This window comes from Notolabrus celidotus, chromosome 19 (genome assembly GCF_009762535.1).
Source record: "Notolabrus celidotus isolate fNotCel1 chromosome 19, fNotCel1.pri, whole genome shotgun sequence".
Taxonomy (NCBI): Eukaryota; Metazoa; Chordata; class Actinopteri; order Labriformes; family Labridae; genus Notolabrus; species Notolabrus celidotus.
In genome coordinates, this window is record NC_048290.1 from 29595107 (window position 1) to 29615158 (window position 20052).

The following is a 20052-nucleotide window of genomic DNA, read 5'->3' on the forward strand; positions in this document are numbered from 1 at the left end:
GAAATTTCTCGCATGGAATAGCCTTCATTTCTAAGAACAAGAATAGACTGTGGAGTTTCATATGAAAGTTCTCTTTTTCTGGCCATTTTGAGAGTATAATCGAACCCACAAATGTGATGCTCCAGATACTCAACTAGCTCAAAGAAAGGCCAGTTTTACAGATTCTCTAACCAGCAAAACCGTTTTCAGCTGTGCTAACGTAACTGCACAAGGGTTTTCAAGATGTTTCTAATCATCCATTAGCTTTCTAAAGCGATTAGCAAACACAATGTACCATTAGAACACTGGAGTGATGGTTGCTGGAAATGAGCCTCTATACACCTATGTAGATATTCCATTAAAAACCAGACGTTTGCAGCTAGAATAGTCATTTACCACATTAACAATGTATAGAGTGTATTTCTGATTCATTTAATGTTATCTTCATTGAAAGAAACAGTGCTTTTCTTTCAAAAATAAGGACATTTCTAAGTGACCCCAAACTTTTGAACGGTAGTGTACTTATGATGGATTTTGAAGAATACTGCTTAAGACTTTGGGCAGTTCAACCCACAGTGGTTTTTTTGTCTGCTCTGATGAATGATGCATTTGAATGACTTGAGCATATAAAGATTGTACAGAATACAGGGCACGACTAAAAAAAGGCATCAGAGTTTGTTTCTTTATTTTTCTTTGTCTTTGAATCATCCAGCACCCTTCTCTTTACATGTTAAAAACTGCAGCTACTTCACTTTGAGTAAGGAGGAGTCACTTACATTCTAAATGTTTCACTTGTAAACAAAGGCAACTACAGTGAATCCAAATGTCACTTGTGTTTTCACTAAAATCAAGCACACAGGTAAAAATTGTAGTAACACAGCATAATTGTTCAGACGTCATACAGTCTCAAAAAGGTTGTTCATTTGACTACAGATACAAGATAGTAAGACACTGGCTCTCACTTGAAACATAATAAAACATTAACCCTCCTGTTATGTTTGTTTCTCTGGAACAGCAATAATGTTCCTGGGTCAATTTGACCCGGGCATATTCAATAATCCTAAAGTGTGAGAAACCCAAAAAATCCCAATACACAATTTTAAAAAAAATAAAATTTTAAGCACCATTTAAAACAAGATTTAGTCCATTGGTGTTCTTTAATCCTCACAGATCATGGTTCACTGAGGATAACTCACTCTTTTTTCATTAAAATTAATGTTAAAACTTTTTTAATATACATTGGAAAGCCCTAAATATAAATACAATAGTTTTACATGATATATATTTTTGCATATTTTATTCAAAATTTTATTATTTTTATTTTTTATGAAGTGATGCTGATAAATGAACATGACACCTCTTCTGTCACGTGCTGCCAAGATTGTTATGCTGCATGTAGCTGGTTTGGAAGGCATATGTTACTTAAAATAGACTTTTAAAAGGGTCAATTTGACCCGCAACATAACAGGAGGGTTAAGAAGGAATTGAAAAAGACAATAAACGCACTTACATTTGATCAAAAGACAAAAAAAAATACACAAAATGTAAAACAACAGAATACATGTTTTACACTTGAATATTAATAAATAATAAATTAAAAATAAAAAGAATCACTGGAAGATAAGAGAAGGGATAATATTAGGGCTTCTCCATCAGTAAAGACTTCTTAGAAGGCTGATCTAATGTACCAATACATGTTGCTCGTCCGATTATTCTGCTCTCTTCCTGACCCAGTTTACTCTGAGACACAAAAGAGATCTTTGGGATGCTCAGTGCACAGCAATACACAGGCTACTTCTGGTTTGACCAATCACCAAGGTAATATTATTTGAGAGCTTTGGGATGCAGGGCAAGTCTGAGATGAGGCTATAATATTTAAAAGCTTATAGATGCAGTGAAAGTGTGCTCACAGCTGATCTGCACCCCGGACTTTCGCGACACCCTAGGGTGCACTGTGCCCCGAAGTGCGCCATGCTCCAACGTGAGCGTGGGTGCTGGGGCCGTTCAATGCTGCTTGCAGCTTTAATATTAGTTTATGGTTCCTGTAGCTCATGTTGCTAAAATTATTCATCTCTGTTAGGTTATTTAAGATTTTGGCATGTGCTCTGTAACGCCCTCTGGCATCATGCACATGTGATTCAGTGGTGTGTTTATCACTGCCAACTGCTGTCAAAAATAGCTAGGTTTATGTGTAACTTTGTGTGAGTGTGTGTGTGTGTGTGTGTGTGTGTGTGTGTGTGTGTGTGTGTCGTGCATACTAAAAAGAAAGCAAGTCAGTGTCTGTATGATGAACTGTTGCTAAGCAGTTGTGGTTGCTAGGTGGTGGTGGAGATGATGGAGGGGGGGTACAGGTTTGCAGTGAGAGATGAAATCTCAGGGTTTACCTCTGCACGTGTGTCTTATTGGTTTGCGGTGTGACTTCTGCCACACAGGAGCTGTCGTTTTAGAGGTCATTTCAAGTCCTGTGTACAATGAACACAAACATAAAAATGGCAGTAATTATGGTAAACTAAAATTTGACATCAATGCAATGTCTAACTTTGGGATCATTGAGAGGAAGAGATTCATGGTTTATCTTTTTGAAGCCCATTTCAATACAGACCACAAAATGCTGTGTGAAAGTGTCAGATTGAACAATGGAAGAATGAGTCATACATTTTTGTCTTCTGTTGCAGATTCATCAAGCAAAGCTGCAGAGTATCTGGCAGAGGAACACACACACAGAGAAACCCGCGCACTCCTCGGCTTCCCCCTGGACGATTACTGTATTAAACACAGCAGGGGGGGGGGCGTCACAGTTTGCTGGCTTCCCTTTGTGTCTCCAATATATATTTTTCAGCTTCTTCTCCACATTCCACAAAGGCACCAGGCCTACAGTTTTTAGTGCACATGATGCTGTTTTTTTCTTCTCTAACTTGTCAGCAGGTGAATCACTAAGCATACTGTGCATCTTTAGCTGCTGTCAGGTCCGGTCTGATGCAGTCGGGTGAAGGAGATGGTAGGGGTGTTGGCAGGGCGAGACACCGGCAGCCATTTGTACTCCAGGTCTTGTGATGGAGGATCCAAACACCAGTTGTAGTGCTTTAAGAGGTACACACAGGCTTCCTGATGGAGAGAGAGAAAAATTGTTTTCAAAATGCGTTGTAACTTTAAATTTCTGCAACCCTCTCCCTGCATGGGGGACTAAATTTAGCGTTTAAGAGCAGGGGTCGGGACAAGATCCCTTTATAGTCTGCAAACACAAAATGTTCAACTAGATGAACTCTGCCAACACTTAATATGACTCCTTCTTGTAAAGCTGCTTCATGTTTTTCAGGTTTGGAAATAGAAATGCAATGCAACACCTTTAAGCAAGCGGGTGGATAGAAACATGTCTGCAGTGTATGTTTCAAAGAATAGAAGACTCAAATCATGTTACAATGTTACAATGTCATTTAGCAGACGCTTTTATCCAAAGTGACGTACATACGAGAACAAGAAGAACACAAGCAAAGATCTAGACAAGAGGAAACAAGATCAGTAACAAAGTGCTTCAAGTCCATTTGGGTGCAGGTAGAGCCAAGCAGTGTAAAGGCAATGCACAAAAGTAAATAAGGATTTTTTTTTTTTTTTCATAAATGGTTTATGTCTGCGCTCATTCCCCTGTTCAGAAGAGTTCAATAATAATAATGTACATTTGATTTTTACCAAAATGTCACCAGTTAATATCACACTCCTTCACGCTCAGGCCTTTATCCTTCATAAGATATACAACAAGACTGGAAACAAATGATGCTCTGTTCTATTTTACTTTACACACACTGGTGATATCACAGTCCTCAGTCGTCATTGGCTGACACTCTTACCACAAATCCCACCAATCCAATTCTCTAGTAGTGACAGCCAGTTGCCCCGCCTCCCCCCACTTTATGAATGAAGACTCTCCTGATAGAGGGGGAGGAGCGGGATGAATGAACCCGACAAAGAAATGGAGGAAAGAAGGAAATGGAGGAAGGATGATCATGGTGGGGGTGGGAGGAAGGAAAAAAGAGGAAGGATGAAGCAAGGAGGCGATGAGTCACATCTCTGACCTAGATCCCTGCAGTCTACTTTTTACCCTGGTGACGCCCTTGTGTGAATGCGTGTGGTGGTATGTGCCAGTGGTCAGTCTGCTGAAAAGAGATGCATTTTAAACAGTCAAGTAGCCTGACTATCAGAGGTCAGGTTACAGCGGAAGAGAGGTTCAATGTATGCATCATTGATGCAGAATAAACTTGATTAACATGATGGAGACTGTGCATGTTTCTGAGTGCTGGGTCATTCCTAAGTGCTTCTTGATGCTGCGGGGAGAGAGTTGTATCGAGGGACAGGAAAACATTGTGAGCTTAACGGAGATCAGTGTTGACCCCACTGCCCTGGATGACATCATGTTTCTGAAATAAGTCAGCCCACAGTGATTAGTTGACAGGTGACCAGGCTGCGTCAGTGTAAGTGATATTAAATATTAATCCTGACAGCAGATGACCTCATTGACAAGGCTCAGGGAACACTGACGCTGAAAGACTCTCATCAGATACAAACTACAAATACTTATAACGTTAAACTACAACATCCAAATTTGATGCTTCAGGTTATCCTTTTTTATAATGTAGTGTATTTTATATTTGTACATTGCACACATAATTTGTATTTCCACTTTGAACAGTTGCACAGTCTTCTTTGCACAGTTCACATTTTACCAAGGCTGAGCACGTCCATTCATTTCTTCATCATTAATTATTACTGTTACCTTTTTTAAATTAACTTTTAACATGGAAGTTCATTTGAAAAACTGTTTTCTTAAACTTTGTCTTCTTTGCATTGACTGACCCACATGTAGCAGGTTGGCAGCAGACATGGATGATGAGGTGGTGCTAACGACTTATCTTTAAGAGCAGGCTCTAGCATGTAAACGATATGCAGGTACTGTAAAGAGCCATTTGGGAGCCAAATGAACTGGTTCTTGCTGAGCTGAACCAAATGATCTGGATCGATAAAAGGAGCCAGAATTCCCATCAGGCGCATTTACACAGAGGTTGTTTACCTGAGAAAAAATATGAGGATTCAAACCCTGCTCTTACACGGCACAATGGTAAATAGATGGCAGATAGATTGAGCTAGAGCCCATAGCCTTTGTAGATTTAAAGTAACCTGTGGATCTTTATGGATATGTGTGTGGATTACATCTCATGGACTTGGATAGTAGCAACCCTTCCCAATCCAGCAGGTGTGGAGTGGATCATCAGAGTTCTAATATTTTTTAACATTAACGTTTATGTTAAATTATATTAATTGTAAACAGATTAAATGGATTGGCTGTCGAGGCAGATGGCTGTCTAACATGAGTCTGGTTCTGCTCGAGGTTTCTGCCTGTTAAAGGAAGTTTGTCCTCTCTGCTGTAACTAGCTAAATACTGTGAGGTGCAATGCTCATGGTGGATTAAGGTGGGGTCAGACTGAGTCTTACCCTGTCTTGGTGTTGGGTCTCTGTTCATAATTTGACATAGAGTGGTCTAGACCTGCTCTGTTTGTAAGAGAGTCTTCAGATAACGTTCTTTGTGATTTGGTGCTATACAAATAAAGATTGATTGATTGATTGATTGTTATCAAAGCTTAAGTCTTTGGTAATGGAGGCAGGAAACATGGGGAGTAGAGAGTGGGGGAAGAAATGCAGGAAATGGTCACGGCCAGGAGTCGAACCTGCGACCTCTGCGACGAGGACTAAGGCCTCTGTATTTGGGAGTGCTTAGACAGCTAGGCCACCAGCATCCCGGAGGGGGTACATTTTTATTTTAAAATAAAAAAAGTATTTTTTAATATATATAAATAAATTTTAAAAAAAAATTCTTTTAGAGCTTTCTTTAGAGTATCTGTCCTCTGTCTACTTTTAAAATTCAAAAACTACTTGAATGTGGTCCTGATCCATTTAGATTTGTATAAAAAATACAACAGAATTAATGATAAAATCCACATTTATAATAGCTTAACAACACATAGAAAAATACAACTTTTGGCCAGAAAGAAGCTGATGATACAGTATCCAAAGCAATAGAATGAAACCATTGTTTGTCCACATTATCCTATTGGTGACACTTACTTAGGCAATAAAAGCAGTCCCTGGTTTTCTAGACTAATCCAGCTCTAAGTGGAGACATGATTGTCTTGCTGAGATGTAGAAAGAGCAGAGTGTCTCACCAATTTGGACATTCTACCTGAGCTCTCTCCAATCAGGCATTAAAAATGACTCACGAATGACTGTGTGTGTGTGTGTGTGTGTGTGTAGCACTGAGTCATCCCTCACAGTTTTGTTAGTTTGCTTAAACACCTCCGTCCACATTGCGTTTCTGCACATGTGCAGTTTCTTCCTTTAAGAACATACAGACGATGTCTCTTTAAGTGCAATCGACCGGCTTAGGTTAAATAACGTACTTTATGTGTTAGTTAACAGTCTGACTCAACGGATGTGAACTGCTGAGATAAGCCTCTCATTGGCTGACAAGTGCAATCTGCTTCCTTCCCTCTGCTCTCTCATCCGTCCCTTCCTGCCATGTCCATTGAGTAACAGCAACAAGAAGCTTTAATGCGTATCATGGCAATGAAAGAAGTAATAAGAAGACTGCAAAGAAAACTGGCTTTAAAAAACACACAGAACCATCTACCTTAACCAACAAGCTCAAGATTTTACTAAAGTGAAACCTAATTAAGAGTATAACGGCCAATTCCACCAGATCCATGTGTCAGTCTGTCTCTGATGAATGTATGAGACACTGCCTTAAAGCTGGGGTTGGTAATCAGATTCAGATCCACTTTTTGTTATACTGGTTAAAATGATCTTTATGTCCTGATGGCAATCAATACATAATGTGTTCTTAAAAAAGAAGGAAGAAAAGCTGCTATCTACAGCCGGAGTAAACCTGGGAAAACACCAACCAATCAGCCTTTTTTGGGTGCCAAAATTTTAAACCATTCAAATCCCGTCCTGCTGTTCTGCCCGCCTCCTGCGCGTACATTTCCCCGGCGTTCACTCCTCGTCCCCGTCTCCTGCCTCTGCTTCCCCTGACTCTACTGACTGCCCCTCTCGCTCGACCTCAGGCCTGTCCCCTCTGACCCGATGAGGTGCTTTGCTCAGGACTGTAGTCCGGATCAGAGTCTACAAAGCTCTCACCACGGGGGCTCTGACAAGCAGAAGAATGAATGACATTTACTAAGTCCTACAGAAAATGTAGATGTACTGTAGCGTCCGTCCGGACGCTGTAGGGATGACGAGTCGATTTGTGAACACATTGAGTTTTACTAAGCGGTCACTGTCGGCCGTGATCACGCCAACCAACAAAACAACAATCAATGTTTGAATGAATGAAGAACTTCTCCTCTTGTCTCTCCTCTCTCCAGCTCGCACACTCTACACCTCTCCTGATGCCTTCACTGACCGTCAACACTGTAGGAATTAAGAACATCTACACTGAACAGGTTTAACAAACAGTAGAGCTGTTACAGTATTATATATGTGTTATAACTTTTCTCCTGATATCGTGTCACCAGTACAACTGGATAATGCTAGCATGACAGTTGTGAGTACTAACAGCAGCCATGTTTGTTTGTGTTTTTAACTTTCACTATGAGAATGTTTTGGTGAGGACCAGTTTTGAATCAGTCAGCAGCGCTCGTGCATGTGAGGGGGGGGGGGGGCGTCGTTTTGGAGGAGCTCTGAGGGAGGAGGGGAGGGGTTAGACGGAGTCCTGAGGAAATGCTACATTCAAATTCATGCTAGTTTTCCGAGACTGCCAACCCCAGCTTTAAGCTGCTACAGTACAAATGATGCTACAATATGGATGTGTCAACAATAATGAGTCTGTCCTCATTTGTTTTCCCCAGTTCAGGGAAGTTCCTGCCAATATAACCAAACTTCCCCCTAAAAAATAAAAGCAAAATAGTTCTAATCTGTTTTATCCAATTACTTAAACTTAAACTGAGATATTATAGTCTGCTAAAGTCAGGGATGTCATTCTTTTGTTTGTCATTTTTAGTAAGTGTTCCCCTGTCAGTGTTGTAAACTGTATTCCCACTCTGTGAGATTAGAAGACAGTGCAGTTTTGGGAAGACTCAATCAGATTTAACTTTACTGGTTAACAAAACACATACATGTTTATTTATTTGTCAATAATTATTAACTCACCTGAAGATAGTCTTGGATATAAAGAATAGCAATGATCCAAACACCCAGTTGCATACGTTTCTAATTAAAGTCTTGGAAATCCCCTGGCTCACAATGTTTGTTTTTAAGTTAGTGTCACCCCCTAACTCTCCTGTGTCAAGGCTCACATAGCACACTCACACCCACACACACATAGCTGTTCTCAGAGGGAAGCTCCTCACATGGTAAATAAATCTCTCTCCTTCCTGTTTTGACACCTGTATCACACCTGTCCTGTTCTTGTGCTTCCCACAGGCCATGTTTGCACGTGTGTGTGTGGGTGTGTGTTTGTTTGTGTATGTGTGGGTGTAGGTGGATGTTTGCCTGCGTGTCTCTGGAGTGTATAGGTAAAGGTGGCTATGGTGAGTGGTGCCTTGGGGACTGACAGGTGGTTTATACAGGACAGTGTGTACCTGGGCTCTCTGTGAGAGATCTGTATTAAACCCACACAAACAAACAGAGACATCATACCCAAGAGCAATTCACTACTAAATGTATGATTGGTTCACCTCTTCCTCTTGAATTAGCAGGGTATGAAACTTCAAGCTGTGCACGATTAAGACTGACTTTGTTCTTTGATTAAAGTTATATGATGTCATTCACCAACAGTCGTGCAACTGTTGGGACCCTTTCTGGTAGCAGGTCCTGTTCCCAAATCTAGGTTTTCCCAAATCTCTCCTCTCTTATAATAATCCCATACTTTGATCACAGTTTTAAGCACACCGCTTTTAGCAGTAAAAGGAATCTTCAGCTGTGAACGAAACAGCGAGTTCTATGAAGAGATACATTTTATTGTTTTGTTAAAAGAGTTGTATTTCAGAAAAATATTCAGTTATATGATTCAATTTCAAGAACTATATTTTGGGTTTTGAACAAACCCTACTACCCCCCTCTCGCTCACTTCAGTAATATTGCTTGTATTATTCTTCATCAGCACTGTTGGATCCTCTCTGCCCTCCCTGAAGGTGAATAAACACGTTGGTGGTTCATTTTTCCATCAGCATAGTCCAGAAGACTTCCCCCTAACCCTGTGACATAGAAGCTGAAATGCAAACTGCAGGGCTGACACTGAGAATCATCATGTTCACATCATTTGATTCTCTCTTAAGAGTCTGTCTTTGTGGCTGAAGGACATTTATAAAAAGCAGCTCAGAAAGAGACTGAATAAGAAGTAAGAAGTATTATAGAGAAAAAAAAAGAGAAATAGCCCTAATGAGCATGAGGTTGGCACATGTACAGTTGAGGTCAAAATGATTAGCCCCCCTTGTGAAATCAGATAAAACCCTTGATTTCTCCATGAAAATGACCATTAAAAACAAGTGTTTATACTTTATGTGTTTCCAACATAACAAGACAAATGTTCACTATGTTTGACTTGGATATTTTGTTGATGCAATGAATTGAAACAAGAAAAGGTAAAATGACATGTCCAAAATGATTAACCCCCTGGCCTTAAGTAGTCAATAGTGCGCCCGTTCTGAGCCATACCTGACAACAACCTCTTCAAGTAGTTCTTTACAAGGTTGGCACATGTCTCTGGAGGGATTTTGGCTCATTTTTCCAATGCAAATTGTTCCAGCTGGTCCAAAATACATGGTTTCTGAGCATGGACATTCACTTTGAGCACCCGCCACAGATTCTTCACAGGATATAGATCTGGGCTCTGTACGGGCCACTCCAGGACCTTGGTTTTGGTGTCCTCTAAGAACTGTTTGACCAATTTTGACGTAAGCTTTGGATCATTGTCTTGCTGGAAGACCCAGCACCAACCAAAGCCTAGACTAAGAGCAGAGTTCTTCACATTATCCCTCAAAATGTCAACATAACTTTCTTTTTTCATGATGCCATGCACCAGAACAAGGCTCCCAGTGCCTGGGGCTGCAAAACAGCCCCACAGTGCGATGCTCCCTCCACCATGTTTAATTCTGAGGACCGTGTTCTAAGGGTTGAAGGACTCTCCCTTTCTTGGCCAAACATGAACAACATCCATGCGCCCAAAAAGTTCCATCAGATCAAAGAATGGACTTCCAAAACTCATCTTTACCTTTCAAATGTTCTTGTGCAAACCTCAATCTGGCTCTGATGTGCTGCTCTTTGAGTAAAGGGGTTCTTCTGGGACGATGGTCCTGAAGCCCACTACGATGAAGATCCCTCACAACTGTGTTCCTTCAAACATCAACTCCAGAGGAGGTCAGGTCAGCAACAATCATCTTGGCAGATGTCTGGGGCTTCTTGTTGACATCTTTGACTACTTTCCTCTCCAGAGTTCTTGAAATCTTGTGTTTTCTACCACGCCTAGGTTTGTTTCTAACAGAGTTTGTCTTCTTGTACTTTACAATGATGCAACATACAGCTGTTCTAGACACTGTAAAACGCCTGGAAATTACAGTATAGCCTCCCCCCTTATTATGAGCCTCCATTATCTTCTTTCTGAGCTCAAGACTGATTTCCATTGTCTTTGGCATGGTTAGTATGAGTAGTCTCTCTCAGTAACGTGTTCAAGTGCCCTGTTTGGAGTCCCTTAAGTAAATCTCAATGCTGTTTGAATGCTCAGGTGTTGTTAGGAAGCCAACAGACCTACAGGTGTTGTTAGGAAACAAACTGACTGCACAGGTGTGTTTTAAAAGCAAAAAATCACAGGGGGGCTAATATTTTTGACCATCCCATTTTTCACTATATTTGATATAAAGTTATCCTAAAAATGTATTTTACATTCCAAAATGTACCAAAGCTACTAAAGAACACTGGTGAATGTTTGCTTATATCAAGTTTTATCAATGATTCAAACATTGGGCAGAATTTAAGGAAAATGTTCCAGAATTCCTGGGGGGCTAATCATTTTGACCTCAAGTGTATATACTTAAGGCGTGTGTGTGCATGGCAGCGTAATGAGGAAAGAGATGCAGTCACCTTAAGGAAGACATCGTTGAGTTTGGTCCCGATGCAGCCTCTGGGCCCGTTACCGAAGGAACACAAGAGGTGCTCCTGACCTGCATTCCTGCACAGACAAATGAGACAAATAAGTTACACACTTATGCAAAATGTTGGCGATGAAATCAGAGATTCAAAACATTCTGAAAAAGCTTTAAGAGTTATGGGAAAGAAGATGCTTAAAAAGGATTCAGAAATTAGAGTGCCCAAGCCAGTATTCTTCAGCCCGCACAACTAATTCAAATTCCATTCACAGTTGGCCCCTCAGCAGAATAATGATCCAGGCCAGGCGATGAAGTCATGATAGGCAGTTGTCTGTTAAACACAACAGGACATGAGTATTTGACAGTTTGGGGGAAAAAAAGGGGAAAGTAGATGTGATGGGATGGAATCTGGAAGTTGGAAGAACAACATCGTTGATGTCTGGTACCTGGTTTACGACTTGGTCTACAACCAAGTACCAGAGAAGTTGGGATACCCCCTTTATCACAGAGCTTTAAATTGCTGTGCTTAGTTATTTTGGCAACTGTTAGCATGCTTAAATGCTATAGTTAGATGGTGAATGTGAGATTAACAATTTGGCTTGGTCTCATCTTAAAGCTCCTGTGTGAAACTTTTTAGTTTGTGTCAGTTTTGGCGCCCCCTGTGGACAAAGACATATCCATTATCTTATTTATAAGCAATGATTCATGACAACAAATCTTGTCCTGCTTAATGAAAAATGTAAAAAAGCTGCTATAATAGCATGTTGTTAACCGATTCTTCTGAGATTAGAGATATTGAAATTACGATATAGAAATAACTAATAGTGCCCCCCGTGCTGTTGTTTGCTTTTGCAGCTCATAAAGAAGCATCAGTATTCATTTAGTTCTGTGTCATAAGCAGTTAAAAGCTCCTCACAGGAGCTTTAAGCTCATTTACAGGTTCAATTAAAGAGCACTTGTAACTAAATATATTTAAATCCTGAAGTGTTTACATCCATGTCTGGTAGCATGCAGTCTTTTTCAACTTTAAGATGTTGATCAGCATAACAGGATGTAAACAGCAGCTTTGATCCATAGACTGTATAAAAAATGGACGTAGTATCCGTGACTTCACCCTTCTGTTCCTGTTCCTGTTTTGAAGCCATATTGGAAATGCTGAACACAACTAAACTTTGTCCGAGCTAGTGTGTGGTAAAGACACACCGCCTGTCAATCAAGTCAGCCATGTCCTTATTTGGGCAAACCAAACCAAAAAAAATTCACCCCCATACAGTGTATGCCAAGAAATGAGCTACTCAGACCTAAACTGTTTGTTGAACCAGGCTGTGAACATGTTTATTATTGCTGCAAAGATCCGTCTTCTTTGAAAGAGTGTGTATGTGGTTTCTGGTGTTTCTGAAACAAGCCTCAAGTGGATGCTCGATGAACTGCAGTTTATAACACTTCTGCATGGGCTTCATATTCTAAGACTGAGGGTTGCTGCTTGGTTTGAACAATACCAACTCTGTGCTTTTTCTAGCTGAACTTTGACCTCTGCATGGTGTCAAAGCCAATGAATTGATTAACATGACTTTTGGTGATTTTTTTCGTGAACACCACCTGGACTCTGGCTAGAATGGATGAAATTGACTTAAAATTACAAAACAACATGGTTCTGAAATATTGTAGCAACTTGACACATGGCATCTGTCTGACTCTCTTCTCCACATAAGCTTCCGCCTCTAAAAACATATTTAAAATAAGGAGCTGCTGGTTGTTTCCAGCCTACAGATGTGTCAACAGCCTGCTAATGCAGACCATCTTTCCCCTCTCACTGCTAATGCATCCTGTCTTCCTGAAACCTGAGCACTGATTAAAGGCAAACAGGAAGCATTAGCTGTGTGTACGAGTCTGAGTCAAGTGTGAGTGAGAGGCTTTGTGTGTGTGAGACTTAGAGACTGAGAGAGCGAGTGTGGAGAATATTAGTGTTCTCTGAAGCTCACGTCTAATGGTTTAATGTTCTATTAAGGGCCATCCTGAAACACTGAAAGGTGTAATATAAGATGCAGGCCCGTAATACTGACACTTAGGTGGAAGTGAAGTCATACCAGGTTCAGTCTAGTTGAAGTCTTGGCTGTATATTAATATGGACATCACACCTCCATGCTCCACTGATGAGATGTGACAACCCTGACGCAGTTGTCTCACCCTGTCTGGATTCTGTTTGACATAACCACAAGCTACCTATACATGAGCCCTTACATAATACTGTAAGGGAAGTAAAGGAGGATCCTTGAAGCTCTGTAAGTGTTTTAATTTTAAACAATTGGACTGTTGACATTTTGGACTTCTCTGGAGTAGTTCTATTCATGTGGAAAAATGTTCATTATTGAGCATCCAAAGTCTGATTCATTGCTTTTAAGTTCCATCAAGTACTATTGCAACACAACCCACTGCAGCAGCTATGACTTGTATCTGTTTGAGCCCGAGGGGGGGCGGGGAGGTAGGATGTTAACTTGCCAGCTTTGCTTCCTACTCGAAAAACACATCCACAGACAGCTTGATGATACAGTATGTAACAGGACACACACAGCGGACAGGATACACATCCAATATGCAGGCGCACACACACACACACACACACACACACACACACACACACACACACAAAACTAAACAGACAATGTGTTGAGACCGTAGTTATCGTAGGTGGGCTTGTTATGTAACAGCACTGCAGTCATTACTTTAAAGAGCCAGGTGGCACTGAGGAGCCAGGCAGCTATCAAGGCAGACAGGAAAATAATCTCTAGGAAGACTGACAGATGGAGAGGCAGAAAAAGAGGCAGGTAGGAGGAAAGGGAAACAGACCGGAAGATAAGTGGAGGGATACAGCAAACACACATCAACCCACCCCACCCTCACCCACACCCACACACAAACAAACAAACAAACAGAAAGGAAGTTAATTAATTACTCCAGAGGGAAATTCACTCGTTTGAGCAGCAGTTAAGACAAATAACTTGAAAACACTGAATCTACTCTACTGACAACAGTCTACCAACCCCAAGCCAATTATTTTCTACCAGACATAATCTTAAAGTATAGAGTTTATTCCTAAATCTATAGGCTATAGAGTTTTTAATAATTAGTACTTTAAAAGGTGAACAGTGATGCACTTTTTGAGACTTGTCTTTAAATGATGAATTCAGTGCAGATGGATATTTAATGCAGCAGAATGAACATAATTCCTATCATCATGTCACTGACCGCAACTATACAGCCTATTCTTAAATAGAAGACTGAGCCACACTGTTAGTATTATTCAGTGGACTCATTTCATGGATATAGTTTATTTTAAATGTCGAATTTTTCATAATGATAGTCTTATACGGTTGGAGGTCTTTGCAAATTTAGATTAACATCATATTTTCTCCAGGAAAAAAAAAATCTCCTCTGACTCATTCTTTAACCCCATCCTGTCCTATCCCGCAGAGCAGACAGCACGCACACACAAAGCGCATAGGGAATCCCCATTGGTAAAAAACGGGTATGAGGTGGCCAGTTACCATGGCAGCAGCTAAATGTCTATTAATTCTATCACATTTCGTAAAATGACACCCTTTACTGAGTTTACGTTATTCCAGGTTAAAGCTAAACGCCATATTTGATACACTATGGGTAATATTTTAAGGGTAATTCACCTTTTTTTGTATTATTATTTCGAGAATCTAAGATATCTTTTGTTAAGTGTTTCTTTAAAATACGTTGATTGTGTGTCGCCAGGTCTGAAGGTATGGAGACAAACCTTTACCCTGGATAAAGCTAAAGGGGTCACAAATACAACAAAATATGCACAATATATTTTCCCTCTAAAAAACACTGAAGATCATTTCTTTAAATAAGGTATTCCTTCCCTGTGTTTTTATTTTCTGCCAGTCTGCACAAGAGATAAAAGCTGTTTCATGATCATGTTCGAGGGTAGAAGACGGGATTAATCCAGCCTGTGCAATTGCTTCAACAGATGCTGCAAAAATGAGCATCATGTTTGTCTGTGAATCGTATTTATCCCTGCTGATAAAGGTTTCTTAATGGCGTGTAAGATAGAGGGAAAGCCCCAAACAAAAAGAAGACATTTTATTTTGAAGGGATCACCCTTTTCCATTCAAAGAGTCACACACATATAGAATGAGGATCTTCTCTGACTCATTTTTTCAGCAACCCATCCCCCCCACAGGCACAGGGTATTTTTCTCCCCCCACCCTGCACATACATATATTATACACACACAGAGGGATTCCCTATTGGTAAAAACGGCATCAGGTGACTGGTTTCCATGGCAGCAGCTTCCTACATACATACATTCATAGATTTTTTCCTCCCTTTCTGCTGTGTTGCCTGAATGAACAAGCATGAATGAGAAAAAACAGGTGAATGGAGGAAATTCATGAATAGAGAAGCAGTTAAGAGAGAAAGTTGATGAAGTGGAAGAGCCAGAGCAGGTAGCATTCAGGGAGACTGTGATGCTATCTGCAATCAGTCTTCAGCTGAGCCTTTGGGAATCTTGTTATTGTTTCCAAAGCCAAGGAAAGCTTTATTTGCTGTTTGACTGTCAGCACTTATGATGAATGTGACAGCATTCAAATCAGATTTGGGTGTTCATGCTCTGTTAATTCATCTGTATCAGTTGCTATGGTAACATTGTGGCTATATGTATGCGCAAGTGCTTAGAGTATGATTTTCTCATACAGGTTTAGAAAGCAAGCTTAAGTTTAGTCCCTAGACTAAGTTGACTTTTCAACCAGTTTTGTTTGGAAGAGTAATTCTAAAAAAAAGTAAAAACTACATAAATTAAATAAATTATATAATTTAAATGATTATTTATTTATTCTAAAATATTGTCCTGAGTTAAGATTATAATTCTGAATCATAATTCTAATTATTTTGCAAAATGTTGGCGTTCATACAGAAGTTGGCTGTGGACTCCTTCACTAGAGGCTTGTCCTGTCAGATATTGTCATGAGTTGCTTTTGTTATGTTTTGGTTCTTCCTTGTTTTTATCTGTATCGTTCTTCCTGTGTTATTTGTAGTTTTTTGATTTGTGTGCCATGTCTTGTGTACTTGTATTCCCTGTCTGTGTATTTTCATCCATTAGTGTTTCCTGTTTTTATTTTGTAGTTCTTGCTCCCTGTGTGTCTGGTTTAGATTTACCTCCTGCCCTTGTGTGGTTCCCTCCACTTTGATTGCACCTCTTAAGCTTTCACCTGTGTCTTTCAATATGCACATTCAATTGCACTATGCACAATATTTTTATATTTGTATTTTTACATTTATTACTATGTCTTCCCTTAATTGTATGCTCTTTTTTTGGCTTAATGCAGGACCTGAGAAACGAAATTTCGTTCCATATCATGCGACAGCTTGTATTGGTATGACAATAAAAAACCTTGAATCCTTGGATCCTTGAATCCTTGTGTCAGACATGTGTCTGATCAGCTCTTTTAGTCTCGGTGTTTTATCCCTCTGACTTTACAGTTTAAATCATTTAACACTGAAGAACATCTTAACGGAGCAGAAGGCCTTGAATTAGGATTTTTCTGTTGGACTGCTTGGATTTTTGTGTTTTGGACTTTTGAAGTAAGTTTTCTTAGTTTTGCCTTTTTGTTCCTTTGTTTAATAAATTCTATTTCTGTTGTCTGTACGTGGTTCCCTCTCCTTGTTTTTATCACACATGACAGATACAACAATTTTTCAGAACATCAAAAATTAATCCACAACATCTGACTACACATAAACTTAGGTACTTCGAGGAAAAAGGATACATTTTTGTGTGTTTGTTCAACAATGGCACGCACAAAAGTGTGTTTCAGAGTCAGGAGCAATCATGCAGTTTGGACTGAGTGTGAACTTTTCATAAATATAACCACACATGTGGGGCTACTATGGCTCAGTGGTCAGTTGTCTATCAATTGGAAGGTTGGCAGTTTGATCCCAGCTACCGCAGTCACATGCCGAAGTGTCCTTGGGCATGACACTGAACCCAAAATTGCTCTCTTGCTGTTGTTCAGCATTGTGTGAATGTGTATGAATGAGATTAACTAATACTGATGGTCCCTTAATATAGCAGCCTCTACCAGTGAGTATCAGTGAATGAGAATGGGTGTATGTGAAGAGAGGTGTAAAAGCACTTTGAGTGGTCAGAGAGACTACAAAAGCGCTACATATGTCAGGATGAAGGGAAGTAAGACACAATTGCGGAATGGGAGGGAAGGGGGGTTCTTAAAGTTATCCCAAAGGAATGACCACTAATATCCCAAGTGACAAGGGGGAAAGGGGAAATAGACAATAATAATGAGCAAGAAACAACCACAACAAAACTGGTGCAAGGCAAACTAAAGCACCGTTGCCGAGCAGCTGACCAGAAAGCAAACTCTCAGGGAGACCCTAGACAAAACTCCTCAGTAAACACAAAGATGGCCCAAGGGGCTTTAATATACCTATCTATTTATCAGATAGAAGTGTACATAGTGTATACATCTGTGATAGTTGCCATATTTTATTTTATTTTATTCTATTTTATTTTATTCTATTTTATTCTATTTTATTTTATTTTATTCTATTTTATTCTATTTTATTTTATTCTATTCTATTCTATTTTATTTTATTTTATTTTATTTTATTCTTTTTTATTTTATTTTATTCTATTTTATTTTATTTTATTCTATTCTATTTTATTTTATTCTATTTTACCTTTAACATTGCTATTATTATTGTTATTATATTTTCTAACTATGTTAGTACATTGTTGTTTTCCCCTGTCCCGTGTTGTAAGCTGCTGTAACAAAAGAATTTCCCCCAATAGGGGACCAATAAAATATATCTTATCTTATCTTATCTTATTGATTTATATTTGTTGTAGTTCCAGGGAAAACCAACTTCTGTACTATAGACACACTTTGATTGCTCAAACAGAGAGGGACCCTCTCACTATCTCTGAAGGTGAGACAATGAGTCATCACAGAGCACTGACACTCACTGGTATATATAAACTACCCACACCTGGTCTCAATCAGGACCAATCACACACACCTGACTGCTCTAGGATGATTCGCCCACGAAACTCAAGAAGAAGCCAGAGTGAGAGCAAGTACAAGTCCATTTACCGTTTACCATTTACATTTGGTCTTTAGTAACTGTTTTGTAAGTAAAATGTAAGTCTGTTGATCTTCAATTTGCAACTTGAAACCCTGCACCTCAGCCAAAGGTGCAAAGTTAAATTGCACAAACTACAGTGTAGCTGTTTTCTCCTGGTGGAACATTGTTAGGGGGCTGATTATCGGTCTGGGTTATATATTAGGCAAGACAGGCAAGGCAACTTTATATATATAGCGCATTTCATACATGAGGGCAACTCAATGTGCTTTACATTAAAACATTAAAAGTATTGGAAACATTCAGACAAGCATAAAAGAACACAATTAAAATGAGAAGTGCAGATATTTGGCAGATTATCAGCATCTGCAGTTTTGTTTTACTGATGGCAGATCAAATAAATGGGTTAAAAAATACTTTGGCTCTGTTGCTGGTGTGTCCTGTACTTACACTTTCTCTCACCACTCTGTGTCTCCTAACATCCTGCCCACAACACAATCTGAGTGGCTAGACTACAGCTACTACAAGTTAACTGTTAACCCATGTATATGATGTTGAAAGTTTCTGTTTAAATGCCTTCAGCAAATGTTTTCTCCAAACTAAGTCTGGAGTTTGATAGTTTTTTGTTTTTAATGTAAATGCATATCAGATCTAAATATCGATTATCGGACTCATAAACAACCAATAATTGGTATCGGCCCTGAAACACGTACTGTGTATTGTTGATGTTTATACAGATGGACAAAGGATGTGGCAAAAAAAAAGTTCAAGTTCAACAACCAACATCTTGTTCTTCTTTGAGTCTTCTTTCCTCTCATCTTTTCCAGTGGTAACGACTGCATTTCAAATCCTACTTGAATAGATCTTGTCTCATTGTAGATATAATCTAAGTTTGGGCAGCCTGTCTGAACATTTAAGTATTTGCCAAATACCAGAGGTTCAGTTCCCCGAAAGAGAAATCAAAGAGTCCTTGGTTAAAATAAACGGCATGATAAAGAAACAGGGAAAGTAAAAGAGATAGATACTTAAGTCTCAGCTCTGATTCTATGAAAAACTACTTTATCTGTCCAAAGCGCTCAATGATTTCTCAGAACGGTGGCTCTTAACAAAAGCAATAATTCTTTCTCAGGAAGCAAAACTAAATCCAAGTTCAGTGATCAGTTCAGATTGCTGCTATGAACTAAGAACTTCCTAAAGGCAATTCAGTGCAGTGATAAATTAACCCTTTGAACCCTCATTTGATAACTGTTACCATATAAAGGTTACGTTTATGTTTTTCGAATATGAAGCCTTTATGGTTTTGATCATCATCTTAAAAGCTGTGCTTATGAAAAAGGTAGTTCTTATCTAAAGGACAAGAGCTCACATTTACTCATGCATTTTGTTCAGACATTTACAAGCAGCTAATGGCTTGTTCAAACACAAATCAGTGTTATCAGGAATAAAATACTGTTTAAAATCTAGCTGGAACATTTCCCAACATTCACCTGTCATGTACTCAGTTAAACCTAAAAGTAGTAGAGAGAAGTTGATCTCCATAGCTTTATGAAGTCAGCACAAAGGAAGTGATGCTCATACCAAACAGCGGTCAAAGTTTTTTCTTTCGTGTTTGACATTTTGCTCTAAAGCTTGCAGCTATGACTGCTTCCTGGATATAGAACCCCCAGCTTTTAAAACTAAACGCAATAAATAAAACAATTAATTTATGTTTATGCATCGCTGAATCATCTTAAAGCTGGGGTTGGTAGTCACGGAATAGCATGAATTTGAATGTAGCATTTCCTCATGACTCCGTCTAACCCAAGCCCAACCTCCGGTC

At 39.4% G+C, this 20052-nt stretch overlaps 1 protein-coding gene across 3 annotated transcripts in view; it reads right to left on the reverse strand.

The window, feature by feature from the left end:
- Positions 1 to 639: 639 nt before the first annotated feature.
- The window catches only part of LOC117830729 (protopanaxadiol 6-hydroxylase-like), a 37480-nt gene continuing 18067 nt past the window's right edge, over positions 640 to 20052 (reverse strand). Inside the window, exons 10-11 of one of the 3 annotated variants that reach the window (XM_034708985.1) lie at positions 11101 to 11188; positions 640 to 3084 (exon numbers count right to left, since the gene is read on the reverse strand). In XM_034708985.1, coding sequence (XP_034564876.1) covers positions 2932 to 3084; positions 11101 to 11188 — 241 coding nt within the window. In that variant the 3' untranslated portion in view covers positions 640 to 2931. Of the gene's footprint in view, positions 3085 to 7382; positions 7435 to 9076; positions 9150 to 11100; positions 11189 to 20052 lie in introns of those variants that run through there. The other 2 variants (XM_034708987.1, XM_034708986.1) reach the window with 2 other exon arrangements.